At 44.0% G+C, this 26,256-nt stretch overlaps 1 protein-coding gene across 1 annotated transcript; it reads right to left on the bottom strand.

The window, feature by feature from the left end:
• Positions 1–53: 53 nt before the first annotated feature.
• On the bottom strand, positions 54–21,937 carry CNGA3 (cyclic nucleotide gated channel alpha 3). Its single transcript, XM_015419657.1, has 8 exons — positions 21,837–21,937; positions 17,192–17,308; positions 14,366–14,521; positions 11,389–11,442; positions 6,345–6,458; positions 4,316–4,423; positions 1,919–2,025; positions 54–1,438 (listed from the first exon to the last, which is right to left on the bottom strand). Exons 1-8 carry the CDS (start codon positions 21,935–21,937, stop codon positions 54–56), a joined length of 2,142 nt encoding a protein of 713 aa, XP_015275143.1.
• Positions 21,938–26,256: the final 4,319 nt, after the last annotated feature.

Consider the following 26,256-nt stretch of genomic DNA (forward strand, 5'->3'; position numbering starts at 1 on the left):
TCTCTCTCATGTGCTGAATGAAAATAAAAGAGCGCACAATTCTTTTTCTCCTCCTAAGGCTTTTCACCCTCATCCTCTGACACGGTACCACTTCCATACTTCTTTACTTTGTTCTCCACTTTTATAAGTCTCTGCTTGACTTTGGATTGACTAGCAGTGAACTCTGCTAGGAGTCTAGCAAACCTGGTCTGGAGACTGTCGAGAGACACTTCAAGTCTGTCTATTTTCTCTTCCAAGTCTTTGGGGTCGGCTCCTGCTTTGGCTGCTTCTTCATCAATTAAGTTGTCTTTCATCAAAATTTGCCGTCCTTTTTCTTCCAGTGCCTGTTTAGCATCAGGGTACTCTGTGAGTGCTTCCATCAGGTCATCTTTAGACAAGCAAAACAGATCAGAATAGCCTATGCTCCTGATGTTGGCTGTTCTCCTGTTACCAGATTTGCTGCCTTTGATGTTTAAGATGCTGATTTCCCCGAAGTAGCTGCCATCACTTAGGACCACAAATTGTGTCACCCCATCATCAGCCACAACAGCTAATTTCCCTTCTTTGATGATATACATTTCTCTCCCAATATCACCTTTCTTACAGATGTAATCTCCAGGACTGAAGACTGTAGGTCTTAGCTTCAACACCAGTTCAACCAGGAGGCCTGCTTCACAATCCTGGAAGATACGCACTTTTCTTAGTGTATCCAAGTGGACATTTATAGCAATTTCAGCTCTCAGTTTGTCAGGAAGGTACTTAAGAACTTCCCTCTCTTCCACTGTTTTCTTGTTGGTCCACAGATAATCAAACCATTTAATAACCCTGGCTTCCAAGTCTTTAGTGACCTTCCGGAAATGCATGTACTGTTTGATAGCATCAACCTTGGACTGGAAGTCTGCCCTTGAGGCATTCATGTTAGAAATCATAGAACCTACATTACCGACAATGGTGGCAAAGATGAGCACACCCACTAGAAAGTCAATGACCACGAACAGAAACTCTTCATCTTTCACTGGAGGGGGAGTTTCTCCAATGGTTGTCAGTGTCAATGTTGACCAATACAAGCTATAAATGTACTTTCTAGACAGACGTCCATGTTCTGGAATGGACACATTGGGATAGACCCAGCTGTCTGTTCCAAATCCAATTTGCTTTGAAATGGCATAGTATATACATGCATTCCAGTGGATAATGATTAGAATATACAAGACAAGGTTCCCAATTCGAAATATATTTGGATAGTTTGTTCTCGTTTCTGTACGGTCAAAAAACTCAAATAGCCTGGAAATCCTCAGAAGGCGGTTAAACCGCAATTCAGGATAGTTCAATCCAAATTTTAGATAAAGTATGTCTGTTGGGAAAAGTGACAGCAGGTCCAATTTGAATTGTCTCGTTTCTTGATAATTTTGTCTTAACTTCTGTTCATCTCGAACTAGTAGTCCTTGTTCAAGGAAACCTTTAAAAAAATTAAAAATAGAACACTAACATCAGAAAATGGGTTATATGCTCGTAAATATGAACATTGCAGCCTTGGAAATGTGCATCTTAACCTCTGTGACATAGCCCTTTCTACTAAGGATTTGTAAATCCTTCCCAGGTGTACAAAAATATGTTCCTCTTGGATAGTTTTTGTACTATTAGGTTTACACAGCTTGAATAATAATTACACAATAGGCCCATTCCTATTGAAATCTACAAAATTAGTAAAGCTTGCCACATGGGTTTGGTTTTAAGCAGGCAGCAATGCCATGGTGTGACTGTCTGAGCTGTGTCTCCACAACACTTCTCTAGATGTATGTCTTATTTTAGACAAGGAATTATTTCAATAGACTCCATCAAATTCAGTGATTCTTCTCTTTTGATCAAGTACGATGGTTGATGAACAGTAGAGTCATCGGTGTAATTCAACAGCAGACACCTGTTCTAATGAACCCACCTGTTCTAATCCTCACAAAAGTGTCCAAGATGTAGACAGCATCAGAGGAATAGTCCAAGATGAACCAAAGCAACATGTGGTCCATTTGGAGCTCATCAAAACAGGCTCTGAAAAAGCACAAATGAAAAGAAGACTGGATTACACTTGTATGCTAAAAATATGCAGGTGATTGTATTCTGGCTCCACGGTTTTTGAACAGCCATATCCACAGCACTGTGTATGCCTCTGCCAAGACAATTTTACTGGGTCCCTGTTAGAATAAAGTTGGGACCATGTATAGAACTCTTAACATTTTTGGATGAAGGGTCAAAAAATGTAGTAAGTAAAATCTTGCTTTGATATTATGATGCTGCATATGGAAGGAAGCTTAGACTGAAAGAATGGAAGGCAACCCAATATCAGCCTAGTGCCCACAGTCATGGCATGCCCGTGCGTTGATCACTTAGACATTACTCTGACTGTACAGGAGGGATTGGGATAAAGGTCAACAAATGACAGGATGACTAGCAGACAGAGGTGGCAGGAAATCAACTAGGAAACGGGGGATAGAGTTGTTTAGGAAAGTATTACATAGGTGGATCTTCACAAGGAGCTTAAAGGACATTCTTTCACTAATAGGTGAAGGTGCTTTTGCAAGCCCTAGGGAGCTTCAGAGGGAAAGGCACTGAGCGAAGAAAGGAAGGGAAGCAAGTTGCAAAAGAAGAAACGCTGGTGCAAGACCGAGGGATCAAGAAAGGGTACAGCAAGGAAGGAGGGAGGTCCATCTTTTTTCAGCCTGTAAAATAGGGCTGCCAGCCTCCAGATGGGGCCTGAAGATCTCCCTGATGTACAACTGATCTCCAGACTACGGAGATAAATTCCCCTGGAGAAAATGGTTGTTTTGGAGGGTGGGCTCTAGTAATGCCCCTCTGAAGTCCCTCCCCTCCCCAAACCCCACCTTCCCCAGCCTCCACCCCCAAACCTGCAAGAATTCCCCAACCTGGATTTGACAACCCTACGTTAACTTATCAGGCCTCACCTGCCTGTGTTGTGTGCAGGAGACTGCTTATTCAGATCTGGCCCCGCTGACTTGTGCCCAAGCCATGTCAGATACTCTGTCCACCATATCCTCTCTGTGCAGAGTGTTCAACTTACACTTCCTACAGACACTGCCTAACAATATTAAGAACTGAAGGTACTCTTCCTTGGGAATGGTATATTCAGAAGGGGGGGGGAGACTTCAGTGATACTAGAGCAATAATCTAGTCAGTGTTAAGGATTCTGCATCCCTGTGTGGGAGTTGTTTAAGCATGAGATTTTTGGTCTTTTCACAGTCTGTAAAACAGTTGCTGCACTGAAGCCACCAGAGGGCCCCTGCAGGCCGCTGTGCGCATGAAGCTTGCTGCAAATCAGAGCTGGAAAAACAATGCAACTCCTGCTTCACAAAGACACAGTTATGGATTTAAGGGTTACGAGCATAACATTGCAAGCCTTTCTTTCTTAAAAGAGTTGTGTGTCTATTTTGGATTGTTTCATTGGGGACAGAAATACCCAAGTCAGAGGAAAGAAGGGCTGGTAGCGGCATTCTAAATTTCGGAGAATGTATGATATCCAGAGGGGGAGAGAATCACAAATTCTGTTTAAAACATAAAATAAGAATATGAGGTTTTGCTAGCCTCTCCTGAGGGGAAAGTTTATAGCACTTTGTATGAATGGGAGACCAAGATCTCATAGACGTCATGTGAAAGGGAGGTAGAAGGAAGCTAAGCAGACAATGTGCTGGTAGTTCCATCTGAGGCAGGCCTGAAGTTTTAAAAAGTTACTTATCTTGTACACGGGGGGCCCCAATTCAGATCTGGACTATGGCATGAAGGGAGAGCTAAGCCTCCACCCCATTTTCCCAGTCTGACATGGCCCCAGGAACTACTGTTTCGCCTGTATGGAAAATTTACATGTATTGAGGTTAAAGTTGGGACTGAAACTCAGATTAGTTGGAGGAACATGATGAAATCTGAAGGAAGACTCAGTTCTTAAGTGGAACAGTAAGAACTAGTCTTGTTATGAATGTGAGGTTAGGGTTACTAGTGTGAGGATTAATGTTCGTGTTGGAGACAGTCTTGCAGTTAGTGCTGTGGTTACATTTAGGAACAGAATTTGCTTAGTGACTGGGTTAGGGTTTGAGATAGAGTTAGAGGTAGAGGAATTATCTGAAGTGAAAGGGTTTGGTACTTTGTGATAGAATTAGGTTTAGGATAAGGGTTAGTTTGAGCATCTGTGATTAAGCCTTTCCCCCAACAGTGTGACCCACAACAAGGCTAAGAAAGAGCTCTGTCTAAAACCCTGCATAGCAGGGGAGACAAAAGTCAACAATTGAAACCAACAGTTATAGTAAGAGTACAATTAAGGAATAATCCTTACCTACATATTAACATACACCAATTATAGAATACTGGTACTGCAATGATGGACAACCACCTGTAATACAGGTTGCTGGATGGATCCATCACAAAGATCTCTTTCTTCGTCCTAAAAAGGAAAGCATAAAGGTGTCTATACATGAAAGACCACGGGTCACAGAAATTCTCCATCTTCCAACGTGATCATCATACTTCCTTCAGCAGATTGCAACACGAGCAGTTGATTACGGAAGACCTTCTGTGTGGTACTGCACCTAGTCTGGTCCAATACAGCACCCACTGACATTCTGAAACTGAAGCTTCATCATCAGTCAGAAGGGCAACAAGTGTTTTGATTGTGTGCTTAAGTCTAGAGTGCTCCACAGCACACTGAAGCTGGAACTGATCAAGGCACCACAATGAATCACAATCTGTTTGGACAGTACCGACATTGTAGCCTCTTTTCGACAGATTAGTAATCCCAACAAAACCTACTTCAGAATGTGCTCCATAAATCTATGCCAGCATTAATTATCATGGGCTTAAGAAAACCAGAGGAAATACCTGGGACCAAAACAAGTAGAAATCCACATGAATAGCACATTTCCCCCCTTCCCACAATGAGCACAACCCTATGCCATAAACTTCTTTTAAAACCCCAAGATCAGACATTCTCTTAACTACATTTGCAGGACTATGGCAGAACTACTGTTACTCCAGTAGATCACAAAGTAGAATTTTTGCTCACAAGACTCCACAGCTTAGAGGTTATTATGGCTAGAACTACACTTTAATCTGTGGCCCACTACCACACTTCCTTTTAGTGGCTCCGAACAATGTACTTGGTTCTCGCTCTTTCTCAGAATCTTCAAAACAACCCTGTGAGAGAGAGGCTAGATCGGAGACTGGCCAAGAGCACCATAGGCTTTTAAGGCTGAGCAGAGGAAACAACAGCTATCAGCCCCAGCAGCCTTTGAAGGACGCTAGTGCAGAACTGGTTGGCATGCTGTGCAAATCCTCCAGCCACTGTGGCCAATTCGGTCAGCAAAGGATGGGGTGGGATAGTTTACTACCAGAGAGAACAAGCTGGGGACTGTGAGAGATCACACAGCAGAAATTTCCCCCCAATGTACACATGCAAATCTTCCCTTCCTGGATTCTGTAGCCTCCCAGGGTCTTGGGGAGGCTCTTCCCCCCCCCCTTTGCTTATTTTAAACTGAGTCTCAGCATTCCAGGAGTCTGGAGCATGCCCCGTCCTCAGTGTGATGTTTTGATAAGTTTTCCCTTTTTGCTTCTGGATAATTTACAAATCAATGTTTTACTTGGAGAGTCCCCTGTGTGAGTATACAGAAACCCCTGCCTTGTCTGTGGATCACCTGTTTTGCTCTGTTTGTGACTGGCCAATGCACCCATTTAGTAGCACACTGGGGGCCCAGGCAAAAGCTTGAGGAAGGTGGGTGAACCATTTTGAATTCGTCACACCTTGAACTAGGGATGCCAGCCTCCAGAATCTCCCGGAATTACAGCTCATCTCCAGACTACAGAGATCAGGCTGCTTTGGAGGGTGAACTCTATGGCATTGTACCCCACTGAGGTCCCTGTTTCCCCCAGGTTCCACCCCCAAATATCTAGGAGTTTCCCAACCTGGTTCTGGCAACCCTACCCCCTCATCTCCCATGGGTGGCCTGGGGGAACCTGACAACCCTGCTTTGAACCCAAATCTCCTCCTCCAGGATACTTATAAACACTTGCAGGCTTGTGAAGGCCAATTTTCTCTCACACACCCCCTTTCTTCAATTGAAACTCAACTGCTGTCAACATTTCAAGGAATCTGAGCGTGTTCAGTCTGCAATAGGGCACTGCAAGGTGGGGGGTTTTATTTCTAATTTACAATTTATGTATTTCTAATTTCAGGATACCTGGAGAGTCCCCTGAGTATACAGAATCTCTGGCCTTGCCCATGAGTGGGCACCTATCATTGCTTCCATAACAGGCATTCTAGGGAAGAGGAAGTGTGTTGCAAAGATAACATCATTCCCGTTTATACTTACTCTGGTTCCTTTTTCTTATCATCTTTTTTCTCCTCCTTCTTTTCCTCTTTTTTCTCCTCTTTCTTTTCTTCCTCCTTTTTCTCCTCTTTAACCTCTTTCTTTTCCTCCTTCTTTCTGTGTAACAAACTCAGCATTGTTACTGGCTTACCGGTGGCTGGGTCTATGACACCAGGCCCAAGAATAGGTAGTAGACTAGAGGAGGCTACTGACACGGTGAACACAAAGGAGTCTACAATAATGAGATTAGCAATATCAGGCAGACTGTGCCATAAAGGCAGATGGCTGATGTTGCAAGAGCTTTGTCCATGCCTTGTGAACCTGCCAGCAACAATTGTGAGGATTTTAAATAAAATAATTCCAAACCACTTGATTTGTTAGGGGAAAAAAAAATCATACCTGTACACCTTGAAATCAAGTCTATTACCAACAATTTCCCCCTAGATTAATTACAGGCATTTTTAGAACCCTGAAATCCTAAGAGTGTTTACTTGAGAATAAGTGCCCTTGAACTCAATACAACTTACTTCCAAATAAATATGCATAGGTTTGCCGTATACAGCTGGTGTTTTCCTTATATTAGCTGAACTATTAGTGGAACCAGTTCCAGGATGGAGCTGCTGGGTTTAGTGACTCGTCTTCCTCCTAAAGGGTGGATGACTTGGGTCCTAGGACGTGTTGTGTTCTCCATGTTGGATGAGAAAGATGTTTGTAGCTGACTCCTATGACTCTTAGGTGTTATGTTGGATTCCGCACTGCTGCTAGAAAAGTGCCCTGTTATCTCTCCCCACCCCTGCCTGCCTGGGGCCAGGGAGGGCCTTCGCGGGGCTTCCTTGCACTCCCGCCGGCCTTGCAAGTCCACCGCCGGGCCCCTCATGGGGCTCAGCAGTGGAGCTGCAAGGCCGGTGGCGGCGGCCGGGACTGTTGGGGGCGGGGTGTGTGGCCTTATAACACACTTCCGGTGATGTCAGGGGGTGTGGCCTTATGACGCACTTCCGGTGATGTCAGGGGGTGTGGCATATGCTAATGAGTTATGCTAATGAGTTTGGCATGCAAAAGGTCCCAGGTTCAATCCCTGGCAACAGGAGCCGCTGGACTTAAAACTTTGTTCAGATGTTTTACACTCGCCTTTCAGCACTGCAGTACTCCTTGGACTGCATTTTACATCCAAATGTATTATGTCCAAGTCATCATGATTGGTGCAGAGAAGATGGGAGCGCAAGGATGTCCAGATTAGTGGCAGGTATCCACACATCCATTACCAAGACATAAGAGTACTTGAGTTCTCTTACAAGGGGGTGGCAATTTCCACCAATTCCCCCTTGTAATGCAGACACCCCCCCTCCTTACACCCCTATGCTATTCCTAATGGTCCATTAAACCTTAGAAAATATATTTCTGAGCCGTGGCTCAGTGGTAGAGCCTCTGCTTGGCATGCAAAAGGTCCCAGGTTCAATCCCTGGCATCTCCAGTTAAAAGAACCAGGCAGGAGGTGATGTGAAAAACCTCTGCCTGAGTCCCTGGAAAACTGCTCCCAGTCCAAGTGAACAATACTGACCTTGGTGGACCAGAGGTTTGATTTGGTATAAGGCAGTTTCATTCTTTCATAATTCAGGAGTCTTAGTGGGATGCAGCCGGAAGAGGGAATCGGAGGAATCCCTTGAGTTGCTAAAGCTTCTTTATTGGATACAGGCCAGTAGGCTTAGGACCGTACCTCATGTCCAAGTAACAGACTCAGGATCAGGCTGTTAGCTAATATTTAGGACTGAGCTCTAGCCTTGATACAGATGAGTGCAGGAGCAGTACATACGCTGGGAGGGATCCCCAGAACCCTCTTTTCCCCCCGTTGCCCCATCAACACTGGTATGGATACATGAGCATAGATAGGGGAAAGGGGAGTTGAAGTTAAAAGAGCTTATAAACAGGACTCTCCTTCCACTACCGTGGCTCTTCACAATGTTCACACATCAGCATCAGGCCACATACAAATACAAAGAGCCAGTTTGGTGCTGTGGTTAAGTGCGCGGACTCTAATATGAGAGAACCGGGTTTGATTCCCCACTCCTCCACTTGCACCTGGCTGGATGACCTCGGGCAAGCCGTAGTTCTGATAAGAACTGTTCTTGAAAAAGAGCAGTTTCTGTCAGGAGCTCTCTCAGCCCCACCTACCTCACAGGGTGTCTCTTGTGGGGAGGGGAAGGGAAAGGAGTTTGTAAGCCGCTCTGAGACACCTTTGAGTAGTGAAGGGCGGGGTATAAATCTAATCTCTTCTTTTTCTTCTTCTTCTCCCCCCCTCTCACTCTCTACTATCTCTCTCACCCCAGCCTCGCACTCTCCCTCCCTCCCTGTCCAGCCACCTCGCACCCTCCGCCCAGCTTTGTCCTGCTCCCTTTCCTTCCCCCAGGCCTTCCCTGTCCTCCCCTCCCGCTTTCGTTTCCCAGAACTTTCGCCCTTTTTCGTGACAAAGCCCCCCCTTCTCCCCTCCTGGCACAAACATTCCCTCAGCACCCTGCTGTATTTATTTAGATCCCCTTTCTTCCCAGTCTCCTCCAGTTATCCAGCCAGGTGGGAACAAAAAGAATCACTATGATAAAGCAGAGGCAAGCATTTATTTGCAATGAGGAGTGCCGTAGACACGAAAAGGGGCGAAGTATCTCCCCTCCCCCTCCCCAACAGCTTCTCTGTTTTGAACCCCTTTGCAGGTTCAAGGAGGGTAGAGGGTGAGGCGTTAGAAGGAATAACCATACGCACAACCATCCTTTGGTAAAATATATGGCCGCAGCTAATTTTACTGCATACAGGCAAGGAGCAATGGCACAGCATGGGGATGGATCCAAGCGTCAGGCGACCCGCCTTCCACCTGCGGGAACCCCTACCCAGCCCATCTGCTGGGAGACCAACCGCGGAGTGACAAAATCCTGGGACACATGCAGGCACCTGGCACCGGCCTCTTCATGGTCCCCCCGCCACCTGGTGGTGGAAGCCAGCCAGCAGCCCCCGCCTGGGCATGTGGCTGAGTGGCTCCACCTCCCACGGCCCCTTATGGGAGGCCCCAAATTGGGAGAAGCAGGCACGCAGGCATGGCCTCCCCCGAAAAGGATCTGTCGCAATGCCCAAACCGCTAAGCGGTGACAGCAAAGAACAGACCAGAGAAGCACCGTAATACAACCAAAACGAGGGAGGGTGGGTGTTCTGATGAGAACAGGAGGAGGACGGCCTGCACGGGCTTGTTTAAATAGCCCGCCTGGGATTTGCAGCCTGTCCCCATGCTCAGATGCAGCGCCTGACGTGGCAGGCTGTGGGAGAACTGGCCTGCCCCCTCTTCGCATTGCCGGAGGGCACCATGTGGCCAGAGGATGCCTGCCTACCCCCTACCCCTCCTCCTGCACTGCAAACACCGGCGGAAGGTGAGTCTCCTGAAGCTGCTTTTTTCTGTATGAAAAGTAGCTGTTGGCCTTTAGTTACACAAAACTGTGAGTGACCTGTACTTAAGCCCTAAACCTAGATAGCTCTGCAGAACCTGTGGCAGCCCCATGACTGTACCCATGCATTCTTTTTACAAGACGTTTTCAGCTCAAATGTCACACTTCAGTTTCTACGGGTACACTCACATGGGTACCTTCTCACTGGTTCACTAGTGGAACGACTCTGCAGTTCTCACATAGCAAGGGGCAATTATGTGCTAAATTAGTGCTGGAAGATCCAGGAACTGATTACTGCTTTCCACCAAGCTACTTGAAAGAGAACCTCTGAACAGTTCAGGAATAGGCTGTTACCTAGATCTGCCCTCCTGGCTAGTTGTGGGGAGAGGGCTTTTCAAAAGTTGCATTCCTCGGCATGTTCTGTGTGACATGAGTTGTTCCTAGGATACAGAGAGCCAGGGAAGAGTGCAAACAGGTCCCACAGTGACCATTTTTTGCTGGCATATGTGGCATGGGAGGGAAGCCCTTCCCCCCTCCCTCAGAGAGCTCCAGAGCAATGGGCTCTTTTAAGATGAGCTTTCCAGTTTTTACATGTGACTGTGTGTTGGGCCGAGCACTCCAACCTGACTCTTTTCACACGGAACATCTCGTTTGGCCCCGTCAAGGGAGTCCAGGGTAGTCTTTGAGCAACGGTTCACATCACTCAGTCAAAGAGGCAGAACAAACAGCACCAGAGCGAGAACCCACCGAAGTTAATATGGGAGTCAGCCAGAGGTCATTTTGGGGGGGATCGTGGGGGATCGCAGTTCCCCCAGGTGAGGTAGGGGGACGGGGCACATGACGAAGCCCCGCCCCCTGCTTCCGGCCCTCATTCAGCCAGGAGGAGGCAGGAGAAGAAGGAGGGTAATTTGCTTCCTCCCTGCCTCTCCCCACCCCTGCCTGCCTGGGGCCAGGGAGGGCCTTCGCAGGGCTTCTAATGAGTTATGCTAATGAGTTCCCCTAGCTCTTTTTCTACAAAACGACCCCTGGAGTCAGCCACTGCCGTTTGAAAAGGCAGGTGGTAAATGTATCCCGAAGTGGGTTGCTTTGCAAGATATTAGAACAGGGGGAAAGAGAGACTGGCTTCAAAACATGCATGGAATTTTTTGATGCATTACTCATTGATTTATATGTGAATGTACTTGCAAGTTGTAAAATAAAATAAAAATTTTTATGGGGGGAAAATCGTGTGAAGCATCTGAAGGAGGGCAGAATAAACTTCTACATTTCAACTAAAAAAAAACACGCATGGATTTTATCTGTAAACATACCTATACATAAGTTTGGAAGAAACTCCACAAACTCAGCCACCTGGCCAAGAAAATGGGGGTTATGAGGAAGTCATTAAGTGCAAGCTTTCCAGCACTATGGCAGGGAAATTCCAAGTCAGCATCACTAGCAGCCTCCTAAGAAGAAAAAGGGAAGCTCATTATCTCTAAGAAAGGGCTGCTGCTTTAGCAAAAGGCCATAGAGCTGCAAGCAGAGAGAAGCAGGGAAACTGACTCACGGGGGGCCAGCAGTGTGTTTTGCGTAGGGGAGATAAAGAGGAGACTAAGCAAGACACAGGCGGTCAATGGTGTACTTACTCTTCATTGGTGTTATTGGAGTAGTTGACATTAAATCTGGCCAGAGCCCAATGACTAGAGCAGATTGATTAAAGGAACAAAGGAATAAATAAAGTGACAACACAAAAACCCCGGACATAAATTTTAAAAAGACTTGGTCTTGCATGCATAAACCTTGGCTTTCACCCTGCCATAGATTGAACCACTAGGTCTTCCTACATGCTGAAAAGATTAGAGAGGTCAGCTTTGACCACAACACTAAGTCTCTTTTGTAACTATCCAGAGCACCAGTTGTCCTTGTTCACGTGCAGATCAAACACATTTGTAACCAAGCCTAGGTGTCTGGAGCATGCCTGCTCTCAGGCGCATTAATGCTTGACCAAGGACCTGACTATTTATAGCTGTGTAGCCAATTGGTTGCTACACTAAGTGTTATTCACGCCATTGCCGTCATCTTTACAGGAGCGCAGCCAAGACTGCTGGAGAGTAAACAGATACATGGACGGTTGCTGCAGAATTAACTCACCCCCAGTGTAGGTAAGAGACATGGTGCTAATGCTGTGAATCTTTCATTTTAGCAAAGAGGTAAGTTGGGTATTCAGAGTCAATTTGGACAGCAGGTGTTAGCAGAAGCACAAGTAACAGATGTTCTTGCTTCCTGCTTCTGGTTTAACACATGTAGTGGAAACTCACAGGTCCAAATCCCCATGCATCCTTCAAATGTATGTTAGTATAAGAAACCAGAATCGATGGATGTTCATATGCCACCCACACGAATCTCCTTATCTGTGGCGGATAGATTATTGGTGCAGTGCCCCTTGAACTCTTTTAGTCATAGTTATGCTTTTCATGCAAAACTGAATGAGACAACTACAACAAGCAAAATATTGCCATTAGGGCAGGCTGGGGGTAGGGTTGCCAGCCTCCAGGTGGGGCCTGGGGATCTCCAGGGAGATTAGCTCCCCTGGAGAAAACCGCAAACCCAAAAATAACTGTGTATAGAAATATCAAAAGTATATGCAAAATACTTTTTATATAAAGTGTCACAAGGAACACCAATATTATGGCAATTATTCTCTTCAACTAATGTAAACCACTCAGTACATGAAAACAGTCCAAAGTAATCCAAAATAAATAGACGTGCCGTTTCCAGGTGTTTCCAAACCCAGACCTGGCAACCCTACTGGGGGGAGGTTGAATATTGCAAGGCCTTCTGGGCAGGATGTGCAGTGTATCAATGTGTTCCCTATCTTCCTGTGTGATTCCCACCAGTGAAGACCAGGCCCTCTGAAGTCAGGAGCAGCTCTCAAGTGCTTCCCAGTTGCCCAGGCCCAGTGGGGAATCCCCAGCCCCAGCCACAATTTCCTACCCTCAACAAATTGAGAAGGAGAAAAATAAGGTCTCTGTCATGACACTCTAGGAATTTCCCCTAGTCTCTATGCTCTTTACCACAAAGATTAGGGGAAATCCCTATAGCGTCACATCACATCCTCTCCATCACATCCTCTCCAGACTCCACTCTCCCCAGGCACTGCCCCCCAAATATCCCATCATTTATGTAGACAGTGTTGGAAACCCTGAGTAAAGTGCAGCTTCCCCCCTGAAAGAATGGATGGCAGTCATACACTAATTTGAGGGGAAATAAAAGGTAGGGACTGACCCTGCTTATGCCTCTGGTGATACCTGGCTCCTATCTGCATAGCTCTGGGTTTAGTTTCCTGGTCAGACCATAGTGTGACAGAGCATTGGCAACTGGCTTGCTTATATAAAGACATCAAACATTAGGAAGAACTTCCTGACAGAGCAGTTCCTCAGTGGAACAGGCTTCCTCGGGAGGTGATGGGCTCTCCTTCTTTGGAGGTTTTCAAACAGAGGCTAGATGATCATCTGACAGCAATGCTAATTCTGTGAACTTTGGCAGATCATGAGAGGGAGGGCAGGAAGGGTTGCATGGGTGCTTAGTTCTCGTGGCCCTTTCTTACACACCCAGGGAACTGCTAATCACCACTTTGGGGTCATGAAGCAATTTTCTCCAGGCCAATTTGGCCAGGGATCCAGGAGAGTTTTGCAGGGGGGTTGTCCTCTTCTGGGCATAGAGCAGAGGTCACTGGGGTATGTGCGGGGGCACTGTGCAGGGGATTGGACTAGATGACCCTGGAGGTCCCTTCCAACTCTAAGATTCTGTGATTCTGGGATTCTAAGAAGGTAGTAATACATGTCTGAAAGAATAAGCATCCTTACAACATTCTACAAGACCAAATCACATGAGTAACAGCATAGCCTGGGAGCATTCTGCACAAGAATTAGTCCAGTGTGACAATTCAGTACAATGAACTTTAGCTTTTTGAATGTATTATAGACCAAAAAAACCAACTTGGAATAAATGGAATTGCATCCTGGGAAAATTCAAGAGATCCAAAAGATCTGGGCAAATTTCCAGGGTCAACAGATAAGCCTTTAGAACCCTGCCCTGGTCTCCCATGGCTAAAGTCTCCTGCCTCTCAGTTCTGTCATTTATATAACCCCAACTTCCTTCCACTAAAATTGCTTTTCACACTTGAATCTTGAAAAAATGGCACATCTGTCCATATTTGTTCCATTTTTATTATCATTCTGTTGCAGAACATGGGTTTCCTTGGTGTGAAACATGGAAGATTGTCTTCTCCCTGTAGAATGCACACAGACCTCATTGCTGTGTGTTCTAAGTCAGCTGTGTTTCACACTGGGCTGCCTGCCAACCCTGGAGGTTGAAGAAGAACCAAGTCAACCACTTGCTTGAGAGCGCCAAAGAGATATGACTGCATGGGCAAGCTCACTGAAGACCACAATGCATCACATCTACAACTCATATCCCATTGTAGGCAACAGAAAAATCCCCATTTAATGTTATGACTCTGAATTGCACACAACATGTCAGAAGGGTATTCTTGCCCCCTCTTCTTCCTTGAGCATGACATCCAGAACAATTTTTTTTCTCAGGACTGTTGTCTCCCCTTACTTTTTCAGCTGGCCTGGCTCTTCAGAGTTGGTATTGCTGTGAACATCTTTGAGCTCTGGCCCTCGGATGCGCTCGAGGAAAGAATCGGGCCTTTCGTCTTCATGATGCAAATGTCTTCTTGCCCAGGAGGTCAGTGATAAGATGAAATGTGATAATCTGAAAAGGTGATGACAGGTGTGTTAGTTTATCCTTTATGATTACATATATTCTTCTAATGAACTGCTCAGCTGTAAGCCTTCCTGTTAAAGAATCATGCCTCTGCTCAGACACTCCTTCCATTTTGACCACCTTTACTTCCTTTCCCCCCTTCCCTACTTCTCTAAAAGTGCATATAGCTCCAGAGAATCTTTGAGATGTCTTATTTTTGCTTTCCTCAGAAGATCTCCTGTGCCTCACATGGGCTACTTCCACGCCAAGGTAAAGATGCTGATGTGATTCTCCATGAAATCACTCTTGCAACAGAGATTCCAGACAGCCCAGGGTAATCTGTTTTCTCTCTATTTTTGGCAGTGATTTCCATTTCACACCTGATGTGTATTGAAGGCATCCCTCAGGATTCTTCACCCATCCTGGTTTAAAAAAACTTTTAGGCACATGGGTAATGTATTGCATAGAAATAAAGCAATTTCTTTCAAAAACTTTTTTAAAGAACTACAATATTTGTAGATACCTCCACTGATCCTGTCTCCCTTCACTAAAAGGCAGGTTGAGTTTCAGTTAATTCTCTTCTTTTATTAAAACAACACAAAAAACAAAGCATGAGTAACACTAGATAGGAATAACGCAATACCTATAACAACTTTTTTTAAAAACTCATATTTGCAGAGCCTCCAATGATCACCTCCCCTCTGTCTAAAAGGCAAATGATTGTCTTCCGTTATGCTAATTGTTGCCAGAGACTGGCCCTTTTTGGTCATCAACAAATTAAGCGTAACTGACTAGTACTTCACTGAAGTCCCACAATCACGTTGTTTCCTTTTGAGACATAAAATACCCTTTTTTACAGGTTTAAAATATAGCAGGTTGTTCTTGTGTGTGGAAAGAACAGGCTGTTAATAGTATGGGCATAAATAGTGAATGACATGTGGAAACATGGGAACAAACACACCAGGTGGGTGGCTGAAATGTAGGAAATTTTTGGTGTGAAAACAGCCATGAACAAAGAAAGGAAATAATGCTAGACTACATTATCAATCAATATAAAATTAGTAGCTTTATATCTTGCATCAATACAATTATTGTGATAGACATTGGAATGATGTTGCCTTAATCTTGTTCTTGGTATAGTCCCAGACATTCATTATGAAAGAAGGAAACATACAACTTGCAACTCACTTATATCTTCTTACAACAGAAGAAGAGAAGAGATTGGTTTTATACTCCACCCTTCACTACCCAACGGAGTCTCAGAGTGGCTAACAATTCCTTTTCTCTTCCCCTCTCCAAACCAGACACCCTTTGGAGGTAGGTGGGGCTGAGAGAGCTCTCTTGAGAACTGCCCTTGAGAGTACAGCTCTGAAAGAACTTATGACTGACCCAAGGTCACACCAGCAGCTGCATGTGGAGGAGTGGGGAATCAAACCCGGTTCTCTCATATCAGAGTCTGTGCTCTTAACCACTACACCAAACTGGCTCCCTATTGATCAGGACAAAGTTAACCACATTATACTTCAGAATGTGTCCCAAGGTTAGTATTGAATATGTCAACAGCTAAGGCAACAGCAGTATTACCATACATCTATTCACAATTTCAGCAAACTATGTAAACTTAATATGTGGTGGGCCCTTGGTTCTAGACTTACCTCATTCCTCCCATCACTGGATAATCTTTACCGTTAGAAAAAAACAAACCCTGGGTATAAAGATCTGTGTGTACATTTAGGGAAGTAAATACATTTGCCATATCCAGGTATGATGTCACACAAAAGGAAGTGAAACAGGATTAGTGAAACAAATATGGTCCCTTTCCTGCCCTGTGCTGAAGGTGTACATAGTGTGTTCATAGCTGGAGTACGTCCAAAAACAATTCAGTAAGAGATTTCAAAATCTCTCCTCTCCAGGGCTAATTCAGTGACAAAACCATTTTGTTGACAAAAGTTCTTCATTCCTTAACCAAAGTAGTAAAACATCCACCAGCTTTTAAAAGGATACAGCTATTCTTTGTAAAAAAAAAAAAAAATGAAATAGCAAATGTTTTTACTTTCATCCAAATGATAATGCTGTGCAAACAGGGAACTGATACAGTAGTTTTCAGAAAGAATTATTACGTACCAGTGTTTACAAGATACAATTTCACATAGAGTAGATCCCCACCAAAACTAGAAAACATTGAGGAAACCTGATTATTCAGTGGTGTTTCACACAGCCTTGTTTTGGCTGGAGACGTGGTAAATTCCAAAGCGTCTTTTGACACCCTTCATGGTCATGGCTCACCACATCCCAGGAAGCTTTGGAAATGTGAGTTGGACTATGCTAATCAGCTAAAAATAAAATACAGCCTTACAGCTGTGATAGAATTCTTGCCAATGAAGTCAGGATTTCACCCTCACCTTTATGTTCTCTCATGGAGCTAAAAGGAACATGCTCTCATTTCTTAACCAGTTTACCCACCACAGCACACTTAGACGCTGGACTGTCCTAAAGATTCAGAAGCAAGGTCAACTTGCCCTTTATTTAATTTTTTTTTAAATTATAGCATTGTATTAACCAAATTTCTTCCATGGTCAGAATTACTGGCTATGTCCATCCCACCCCTTTTCTTCCAGGACTAGATCCCAATAACCTCACCCAAGGTCGCTGCCCTGTCATGTTGTAAATGAAGCTTACCTGGCTATTGCTCCACTGCCTGTGAATGAGCTCCTTCGGGATTCAGACAGGCCGCCTGTCTCCATGGAAATGACTCCCTGCAATTCGGAAGACGTGTCCTCACACGGTGAGTGGGTCCTTCGAAAGCAAACAATAAAAAAGAGGAGCGAATTTAGTCCCTTCCAGTGTTCATTTGCTATTCCTTGAGCCCCCTTCCAATTAGGGGACCGTGGAAGAACATGCATTCCTTCCTCAATCACAAATGCTATTACTGTCACAAGTGACGTTATGAAAAACGCAGTACATTAATCATCTTCTGCTTGTGTTCTGCTTCCCTTGAGGTCAATAGGGGTTTTGCTGGACAGAACTTACTAATAGAGGCATTATCTATGTATTTATGTATTAAATTTTCTGCCACGGCCATTCCAGATGGCCAGAGCAGAGGACCATAGTAAAAAAAAAAAAAGTATCATATATCCATTTGCAATCAGAACCAAAGACCTTAGGAACACCACTGTTACTAAAACCTGCTCTGGATGTGGGGGAAAGGATATGTTTTACTTGGCTAAGAGGTACATTAATGGATTGTCTTTACAGATAATCTTTCATCGCTCAGATTGCTTATCTGTATCAAGCATAGGTCATGACAAAAACTCGTAAAAGAAGTTTGGCAGTTGAATAACAATATATAAGAATTTAGAATAATACCAAAGTATCATCAAGTCTCCACTACACCTGAAGGAACAGCCAGGGCTATTTTTGGGCAGGAACGCACAGGAACGGAGTTCCGGCTGGCTCGCGAGTTGTCCACGCCCAGCAGGAACTCATTAGCATAATAGGCCACACCCAACATCAGAAATCCATTAGGATTGGCTTCATTAGGGGTGTGTGGCCTAACATGCAAAGGAGTTCCTGCTACAAAAAAAGCCCTGGGTTTTGACAACAAACAAGGTAAACAGAATAACAAGCAAAAGGTGGGTGTGGCTGGATGAGCACACTTCTGGTAACATGGGGGTGCGTCCTAATGTGCTAATGAGCTGTGCTGGCAGGGGTGTGGCCTAATATGCTAATGAGTTTCTGCTGTTGGGTGTGGCCTATTATGCTAATGGGTTCCTGCTGGGCTTTTTCTACAAAAAAGAGCCCTGGGAACAGCAATGTCTTTCAGCTGCTTATTTCTCAGACACTTTAGCAAATAATGCTTTCATGCAGGCAATGCCCACATCAGCCAGGAGATCAACTTTCTGGGCCTCTGTGAAATCCAGGAACTGACAGTACAATCCTGTGCAGAGTTACACCAGTCTACACCTACTGAAATGAATGCATGTTTTGCAGTGCCATAAATTCTTTCAAGAATCTCTCTGTAAAAATTTTATGTAAAAAAGGTAATGGTTCCCTTTCTCGAAAGCCAGTCAAATCCAACTCTAGGGTTGAGGTGCAGAGTTACACCAGTCTAAACCTACTGAAATGAATGCATGTTTTGCAGTGCCATAAATTCTTTCAAGAATCTCTGTAAAAATTTTATGTAGCAGATAGTAAAAAAGATAAGGCTACCCAATGATCCACCAAAGAGCACTTTTAACACATAAATGCTTTACATTTTCTTTGCATTGTTCTGTTCTCCCAATAAGCTGTTCAGAATGAGATAGACTTGCAAATATTCCCATTTTAATGGAGACTGAAAGGATGAAACCAGTCAGTTTCAAAGAGGAGTCTATGACTGAACATATACCTGACCTCCAAATCACTCAGACTATTCCTTTCTCTAACGATTTATATTTTTAACTTCGCCTGCTGTCCATTCCATGTCCATGTATTATCCATAGTCTGAAAAGCTTCATCAGTTTGATGGCAATTAATCCTATTATTGGATTATTGCACCTCTTGTACCATTCTACTTACACATTTTTATCATGCCACATTTTATTTTCTTACACATTCTCTGCTTGATCAAGTTGCAAGTGGTTATGCTGATCTGGTTGTTTTTTTTAAAAAACCCTAAAAATTCAAGTTGTATAATGTTTTTTATTAGGACCAACATTTAAAAATCGCACATTAGGAAGAAAGCTTTCACATTCCTAGCACTCTCATTCCAGTTATATGTTAGTAAAGGAGGGGGGGCATGTCAACTGGGACCCGACAGGAGACTGGGGGGGGTCGGATATGGAGACTCCCATTATGTTGGTGATGTCATGTAACATCCAGGGTGAACTTGAACTTGGAAGTGATGTCACATTGTCAGCACAGTGTTGTAGGATCCATGTTAGAACATCATACTAACTGGGTGATGTCACTTTTAGGCTTGTCCTAGAAATATTGTCACACCATCAACATGATGGCGATTTTTGTCTCATTGCCCTCCCCCTGAGTGGCAGCAGGGGTCTAAGGCTGTTGCTGGGACACCCCCTTCTATAGAGAAGACTTGGTAGCCCTAGAGCAGGGATATAAAAAATACTTCAGATCATGGTGGAATAGTCCACACTCTGTAGTCGTAATAGTTTTAAGATTGGAGTACAGCTGGAGGTGTTACATTATACGTAGTTAAGTGACAGAGATTTCAGATTATACCAAGGAGTCCTGCAACAGAGAATAGGCAATAACTATTCTCCTTTGGAAATCTGAACTTGGCTGTAGAGTTTGCTTCATCTTACTAATCAATGTACATGTAATCTATAGGGATTTCCCCCCAAAAAAGCAGAAAATGGGAGAAAACAGCTCCAAGAACATACTGGTTCAGAGTATGTCATGGGGGGGGGGGAGTCTACAAACAATGGGCTGGATCCAACCAGCTTTTTCACTCACCGGATTTCTCTCCTTTACACAGTCCATGTGCTATGTGGCTTTTGTCCATGCAGATCCCATGATACCCAGATTAGCCTTTTTTGATGAGCTAAGGGAATCTCTTCTTCCCTTTTCCGGCTATGGAAAAACTGGTTGGATCCAACCCAATCTTGTGAGTGGACAGATCACAGATCATAGTCTCTACAAAATCTTTGTAATATTAGTTGAGCCAGAAGGTGATAAAATGAAATCTATATAAACAATGGACCTTCATCCTTCATTCCTTTTTTATTAGTGTACCCCCCAAAATAGCATCAATATATTTGCACATAAAAATTAACCCTAAACCTCTGAGGAGAATAATCAGAGCTGATTCTAATTTTAAGGCAGGGAGGTCGGGATAAAAATCAAAGGAAATAAATAAATTCCCAGAATTCTGCAAAAGAAGTGTTAACAGTTAAAGTGGCCTGAAACCAATATAAGCTCATCGTGTAGATTAGGTCCTTATTGATCAAGATTGCCTGCAGGGACAAAAAAAGTACTGTGTGGGAAAGTCACAAGTATAGCGTGTGCACAGAAAAGGTAGAAGAAAAGTGAGCAAAGTTTGTTCTCCCAATGAAGTTTTTATTGTTGTTGTTGTTGTTAATTTGATTTGTTAATTGCCATATCCCAGCTCACACCAAGCTCTGGGTGATGTACAAGGGACATAACATCATAAATCAAAGTTACAAATGTTTAAATTTCCATATACAGTTTGATAAGAACTAAAACCAAAGTAAAAAGATCCAAGGTGGCGACTTACAAATTTCTATTCCAATTCTGGACTGCCCAGCTATTTAATGGGAAGGGGCGAGAGGGAACTTAAAATGAAATATAGGGGGGGGGAGGGGAGAAGGGTGCCAGCCAATACAACCAACCATTGCTGCCCTCAACCAAAAGCCTGGCGGAACATCTCTGCCTTACAGCCCCTGAGGAATTGCACTAGGTCCTGCAGAGAGTTTGGCAGAGAGTTCCACCAGATTGGGGCCAGAACCAAAAAGGCCCTGGCCCTGGTTGAGGGCAGCCAGACACTCCTAGGGCCAGGGATCACCAGCAAGTTTGTTATCAGTGGAGCGCAAAGCTCTCCCAAGGTCATAGTGAATCCCGTGTGACCGCTATTCTAATGAGCAGGCTTTCTGATTCAGATCTGAGGTGAGGAAACTCTCCTTCCTCTGCCCAACTTTCTTCCCCAACAAACTCTGGAAGTTTTAATGTTTTGGGGAGATGTTTTGTTTTTGCTGTGCTGAGGAGCAACAAGCATTACTTGATTCTCAGTTAGCTTCATGCTGGAGAAGGGTTGTCAGCCCTGTGCCCATGAACGCTGGCAGTTCTGGAGGGAAAAGCCTAAGAAGGTGGGGGCATTGTGGACACTTTGATATCATTTCCAGGTGATCACCAAAAAAGGGATACTACAGAAATTTCCCCAATCTCGATCATAAAATCCATAGAGATTAGGGTAAATTGTTTGAGGACCACAAACACAGCCATCACTTACCAGGAAGTGAAATCACAGCATCCATACTGTCATTCCCTTCCCCATTTTTCTCCCACTATTCAATTGATCAAATATGAGCAATTGAGGGCTAGGGTGGCAGTTCACCTGCCACAGGTGGGCACATGGTCAGCCTAATCTGTAGTGGTCTAGTGGTTAGAGTGTCAGTCCGGGACTGGGGAGAGGGTTAAAACCCTCTCTCTGCCATGAAGCTCATTGGGTAAATTTGAGCCAATCATGGTCTCTCTCTCTCCAACCTATTTCAGTGGGCTGTCACAAAGCTAAAAGAGAGGAGGGAAAGTATCATCTTGCCATCCTGAGATCGGACACATAGACAAAATAAACAGAAGCACTTACCTGCTGACTCCATTGTCTAATGTATCTGTCTCATCTTCCGCAACCTTCATGGACAGCCTGTGCCGAGCAGAATAGGAGTGATGGGTGTCAACTTTAGCCATTTTACTTTACATCCAAGTGATACCTGCAACAGAGGGGAAATGTACAGTAATCCCTGCATGCTAGAAATGACAATCCAAAAATGAGACTCTCCAGCCTCTTTTGTTGCAGAGATACAGAGATATAGGGGGAAGGTGCAAGCAGTTCCTTGTCCATTGAAAAGGCTGAAGACTTTTTAAACAAAAGGAAGGAATTCAGAGGAACTAGTAGACTGTGGCAAAAGAACACGATAATTTTAGAATTCTATACTTCAATAGCGATTGCCAGTGTTTTTAAACAGTGTACTCAGAAGTCCTCCAGTTGCCCTGCAGGTGAAATGGCAGCTGCAGGAGACGAACAGAAGAAAAATGGAACCAGCACAGGTGGGACCTTTGTTCACTTTCCTGAATCCTAAAAAATACCCAGCTTCACCAGCCTCCATTTATAAATTCTTAAGAAAGAATTGTGAAGGGTCTGCTCTTACCGGCAGTTACGCCTCCCTTTCCCCAAGGTCTTGAGGTTATCAGAGCTATTCTGAAAAAAAATCCAGCTGAGCTCACCTGTCGAAGCCCTTCCTTGGAAGGGGAGGGAGGTCAAAGATGCCTCCCTCCAATGTCTATAGCAAAACATCCTCATTGGGGTAGAGACGAAGCACCACCAAGTGCTTCTAGTGAGCAGCCATGTTCACCAGGAAGTCTCCATTTATAAGTTCTTAAAAGACAATAATGCTAGGAAAAGTTGAGGGCAGCAGGAAAAGAAGACGACCCAGCATGAGATGGATGGACTCACTCAATCAAGGAAGCCACGAGGGCCCGCAGTTCGCAAGACCTGAACAAGGCTGTTAACAACAGGAGGCTTTAGGGGATGTTAACCGTAGGGTCTCCATCAGTGTTCCCTCTAAGCTGAGTTAGTGTGAGCTAGCTCACAGTTTTTTAGCCTCTGGCTCACACATTTTTGTCTTCGCTCAGGAAGGATGGCTCTAGAGCAAACTAATTCATGCAGTAGCCAAATTGCTTGCTCACAACTTTAATGCCAGTAGCTCACAAAGAAGAATTTTTGCTCACAGGACTCCCCAGCTTAGAGGGAACATTGGTCTCCATAAGCTGAAAGTGCCTTGAGAGCACTGAATACACACACAGTTTTCAAGTTACTTCACTAAGTATGCCTGTAAAACATGTATATTATGCTGTTTTTCATTTTATGCCCATTTCAGGTACTAATCTGCAGTGAACGCCAGGCCTTAAGCTTGAGAAGGCCACAGGTTATTAAGAATTATGAGTAGGAAAGGTTTCCTTAATGCTCATTTGTCTGTTTAGAGAATTTTCATGCCACCTCTAGAGAGCTGTTCAAGGTAGCCCATAAAGAAAAAAAACCCAATAAAATAAAATCATAAAAACAACAATATAAGAAACCAATATTAAAACAAACCTTTCCAAACAAGCCAGGGACATAATGATATCTGTAAAACATTCCTCAGGCTAGAACCAGTCCATAGGGTCTGCAAGACCAGGCCTGTCTAAGAGTCCTAGAAATAGACCTTTCTCAACACCTCTGCCATAGGTATCGGGCTAAATGTGAGACTGTATGCATAATAAATGTATACTCTTCCACTAGTTTCATGTAGTGGTTAATCTGGAAGAACCGGGTTTGATTCCCCACTCCTCCACTTGCAGCTGCTGGAAGGCCTTGGGCAAGCCATAGTTCTGACAAGAGCTGTCCTTGAAAGGACAGTTCTGGAAAGAGCTCTCCCATAATACTGTGGGATTTTATAGAATTTATGGAAGTTTATAAAATGTTGTCTATTAATATTGTTTATGAGTATCCTTATTAGTTTTTATTGTAAAAATGTTTGGTCTAAATTATCCTGTAATGATATGTAATGTGTTTCATAGTAGCTGTTTGTACGCTTGGCTTAAGACCTCTGGTCAATGAAGTTAATAAATGAAAGGAAAGGAAAGAGCTCTCTCAGCCCCACCTACCTCACAGGGTATCTGTTGCTGGAAGGGGAAGGGGAAGGAGTTTGTAAGCTGCTCTGAGACTCCGAGTGAAGGGCGGGGTATAAATCCAATCTCCTCCTCCTCCTCCTCCTCCTAAGTAATTCACATACAAGTGCTCTCGGGGTTCTCCTATGATGACGTTCAAGCCCCTTTCCCCATTATCCCCTTTCTGTCCCATGTATAGACTGTTCCCCAGGTATGTAGTTCTGAAAGAAGATCTGGAAACTTTACTTTCTCACAGCATTCCACATCTGTCACATGAAACATGCCACCGTGAAGATGGTAGCCTCCTGACTCTGTGTTAAGCATAATTCTAAAACATGGAACAAATTGCCCAGGAATGTTGTGGAAGTGTCTTCCTTCAAAGGCTATAAAACTGCTGATAAACAGGGTAGGGAGATGCTTTACATCAGGAACAGGCCCTGTAAAACTTTCAGGCCTCCTCCAACCTCAAGCAGGGACAAAAAAAGGGAAAGAAAACTAAACCTAACAAAGAAATCCAAAACCAAACAAAAGTTTAGTGGAAAAGAGGGCCAATATTAAAACCCATTGATAAAAAGAAGTACATGTATTTATTAATAATATCAAGTTAAAACATATATAGGGGCCTAATTACAGACAATATACATAAACCATAATCATAACCAGGGCTAAAAAAATGACCTGACGCGTTTCGGCCGGATCGGCCTTCCTCAGAGGTCATACAAGTGTGGCTAGATGGTAAATAGTTACACTCATAAAACACAATCAAAAATGTATACAAAATATAATTTCAATTAGGACCATAAAGGAAATTGTTCAGTAAAAACATACCCAGGCACAAAGTGAATATGCGCATACAATCTTTTTAGTGCAATCACTAGCCCAGTAGATATAAAATCAACCTATGGTCCACAAATAACCTTCTTAGATTGTGTTGCCACAATAATTACAAGTAAACAGCAGATAAACAGGGTAGGGAGATGCTTTACATCAGGAACAGGCCCTGTAACACTTTCAGGCCTCCTCCAACCTCAAGCCAGTTTCATTCACTCCCCACCACCAAACAGCCAGCCTGCGAGTTGGCTGCCCAGATGTGTCAAATAGATCTGGACAAGGGCCATACCTTACATTACAGAACTAAAATTTTTGAAAGGAGGCCAAAGAAGACTATTCCAGAGGAGAAGAGCAGCCACTGACAAGGACAAGCATCAGAATCGATTTGGACAAGGCTGTTCCATACATCTGCCCTCCCTGTGAATTTTCACAGTTGTGAAGTCAATTTATTTTCTTCCACACGTGCCTTAAATTATGAGGATTTTCAAGGCAGGGTGCTGTCATTATTGGTATTGTCATTGGTGCCAGCGCAGCACATACACCTCTTATTTTTTTAAAAAGGCCCTAAAAGTCGATCTATTGATGTAGTGTTGCAATGATAGTTTAAGCAGGTTGTCTGAATTCCCAGCTTTCATTTCTTTAAAAAAAATGGTCTTTTCCTTTGTATCCTGGTGAGGGTGGGGGATAGAGACTTATTTTTTATAAAAATGAAAGTTGGGAGTTCATAGAACCTGTTAAAATTATAAGAAGAAGAAGAAGAGGAGATTGGATTTATACCCCGCCCTTCACTACCCAAAGGTGTCTCAGAGCGGCTTACAAACTCCTTTCCCTTCCCCTCCCCACAACAGGCACCTGTGAGGTAGGTGGGGCTGAGAGAGCTCTTGACAGAAACTGCTCTTTTTCAAGAACAGCTCTTATCAGAACTACGGCTTGCCCAAGGTCATCCAGCCAGGTGCAAGTGGAGGAGTGGGGAATCAAACCCGGTTCTCCCAGACTGGAGTCCGTGCACTTAACCACTACACCAAACTGGCTCTCAGGATTATAGCACTACAGCAATATGTCAATATTTTAGGACCTTTTTTAAAAAACAAAAACTGAAACCACTCATTGTCAGGGTGGGCGGTGGTTTGAGAATGATGGCAGCGCAATAGTTGAAAAGTGGGGTAGACATGAGTGGGACAAGGAAAACCAAAATAAACATTATACACAAGGAAAAAGATTACTCAAAATTGGCTTCCAGAAAAAGAACAGGGTAAACATGGTTTCAAAAGAACCAGAAAAAATCTGGGGAATAACCAATTTTTTTTAAAAAAGTGAAAACTAAAGGCACAAAAATGTGTGTGGAAATTGGGAAATAAGTTGAAGCAGTATGGGGCCAGAACTGATGGGGTGGGGACCAGTGTTCCCTCTAAGCTGAGTTAGTGTGAGCTAGCTCAAAGTTTTTTAGCCTCCGGCTCACATATTTTTGTCTTCGCTCAGGAAGGAGGGCTCCAGAGCAAACTAATTTATGCAGGAGCCAAATTGCTCTC

This window comes from Gekko japonicus, unplaced genomic scaffold (genome assembly GCF_001447785.1).
Source record: "Gekko japonicus isolate JY-2015 unplaced genomic scaffold, Gekko_japonicus_V1.1 scaffold1304, whole genome shotgun sequence".
Taxonomy (NCBI): Eukaryota; Metazoa; Chordata; class Lepidosauria; order Squamata; family Gekkonidae; genus Gekko; species Gekko japonicus.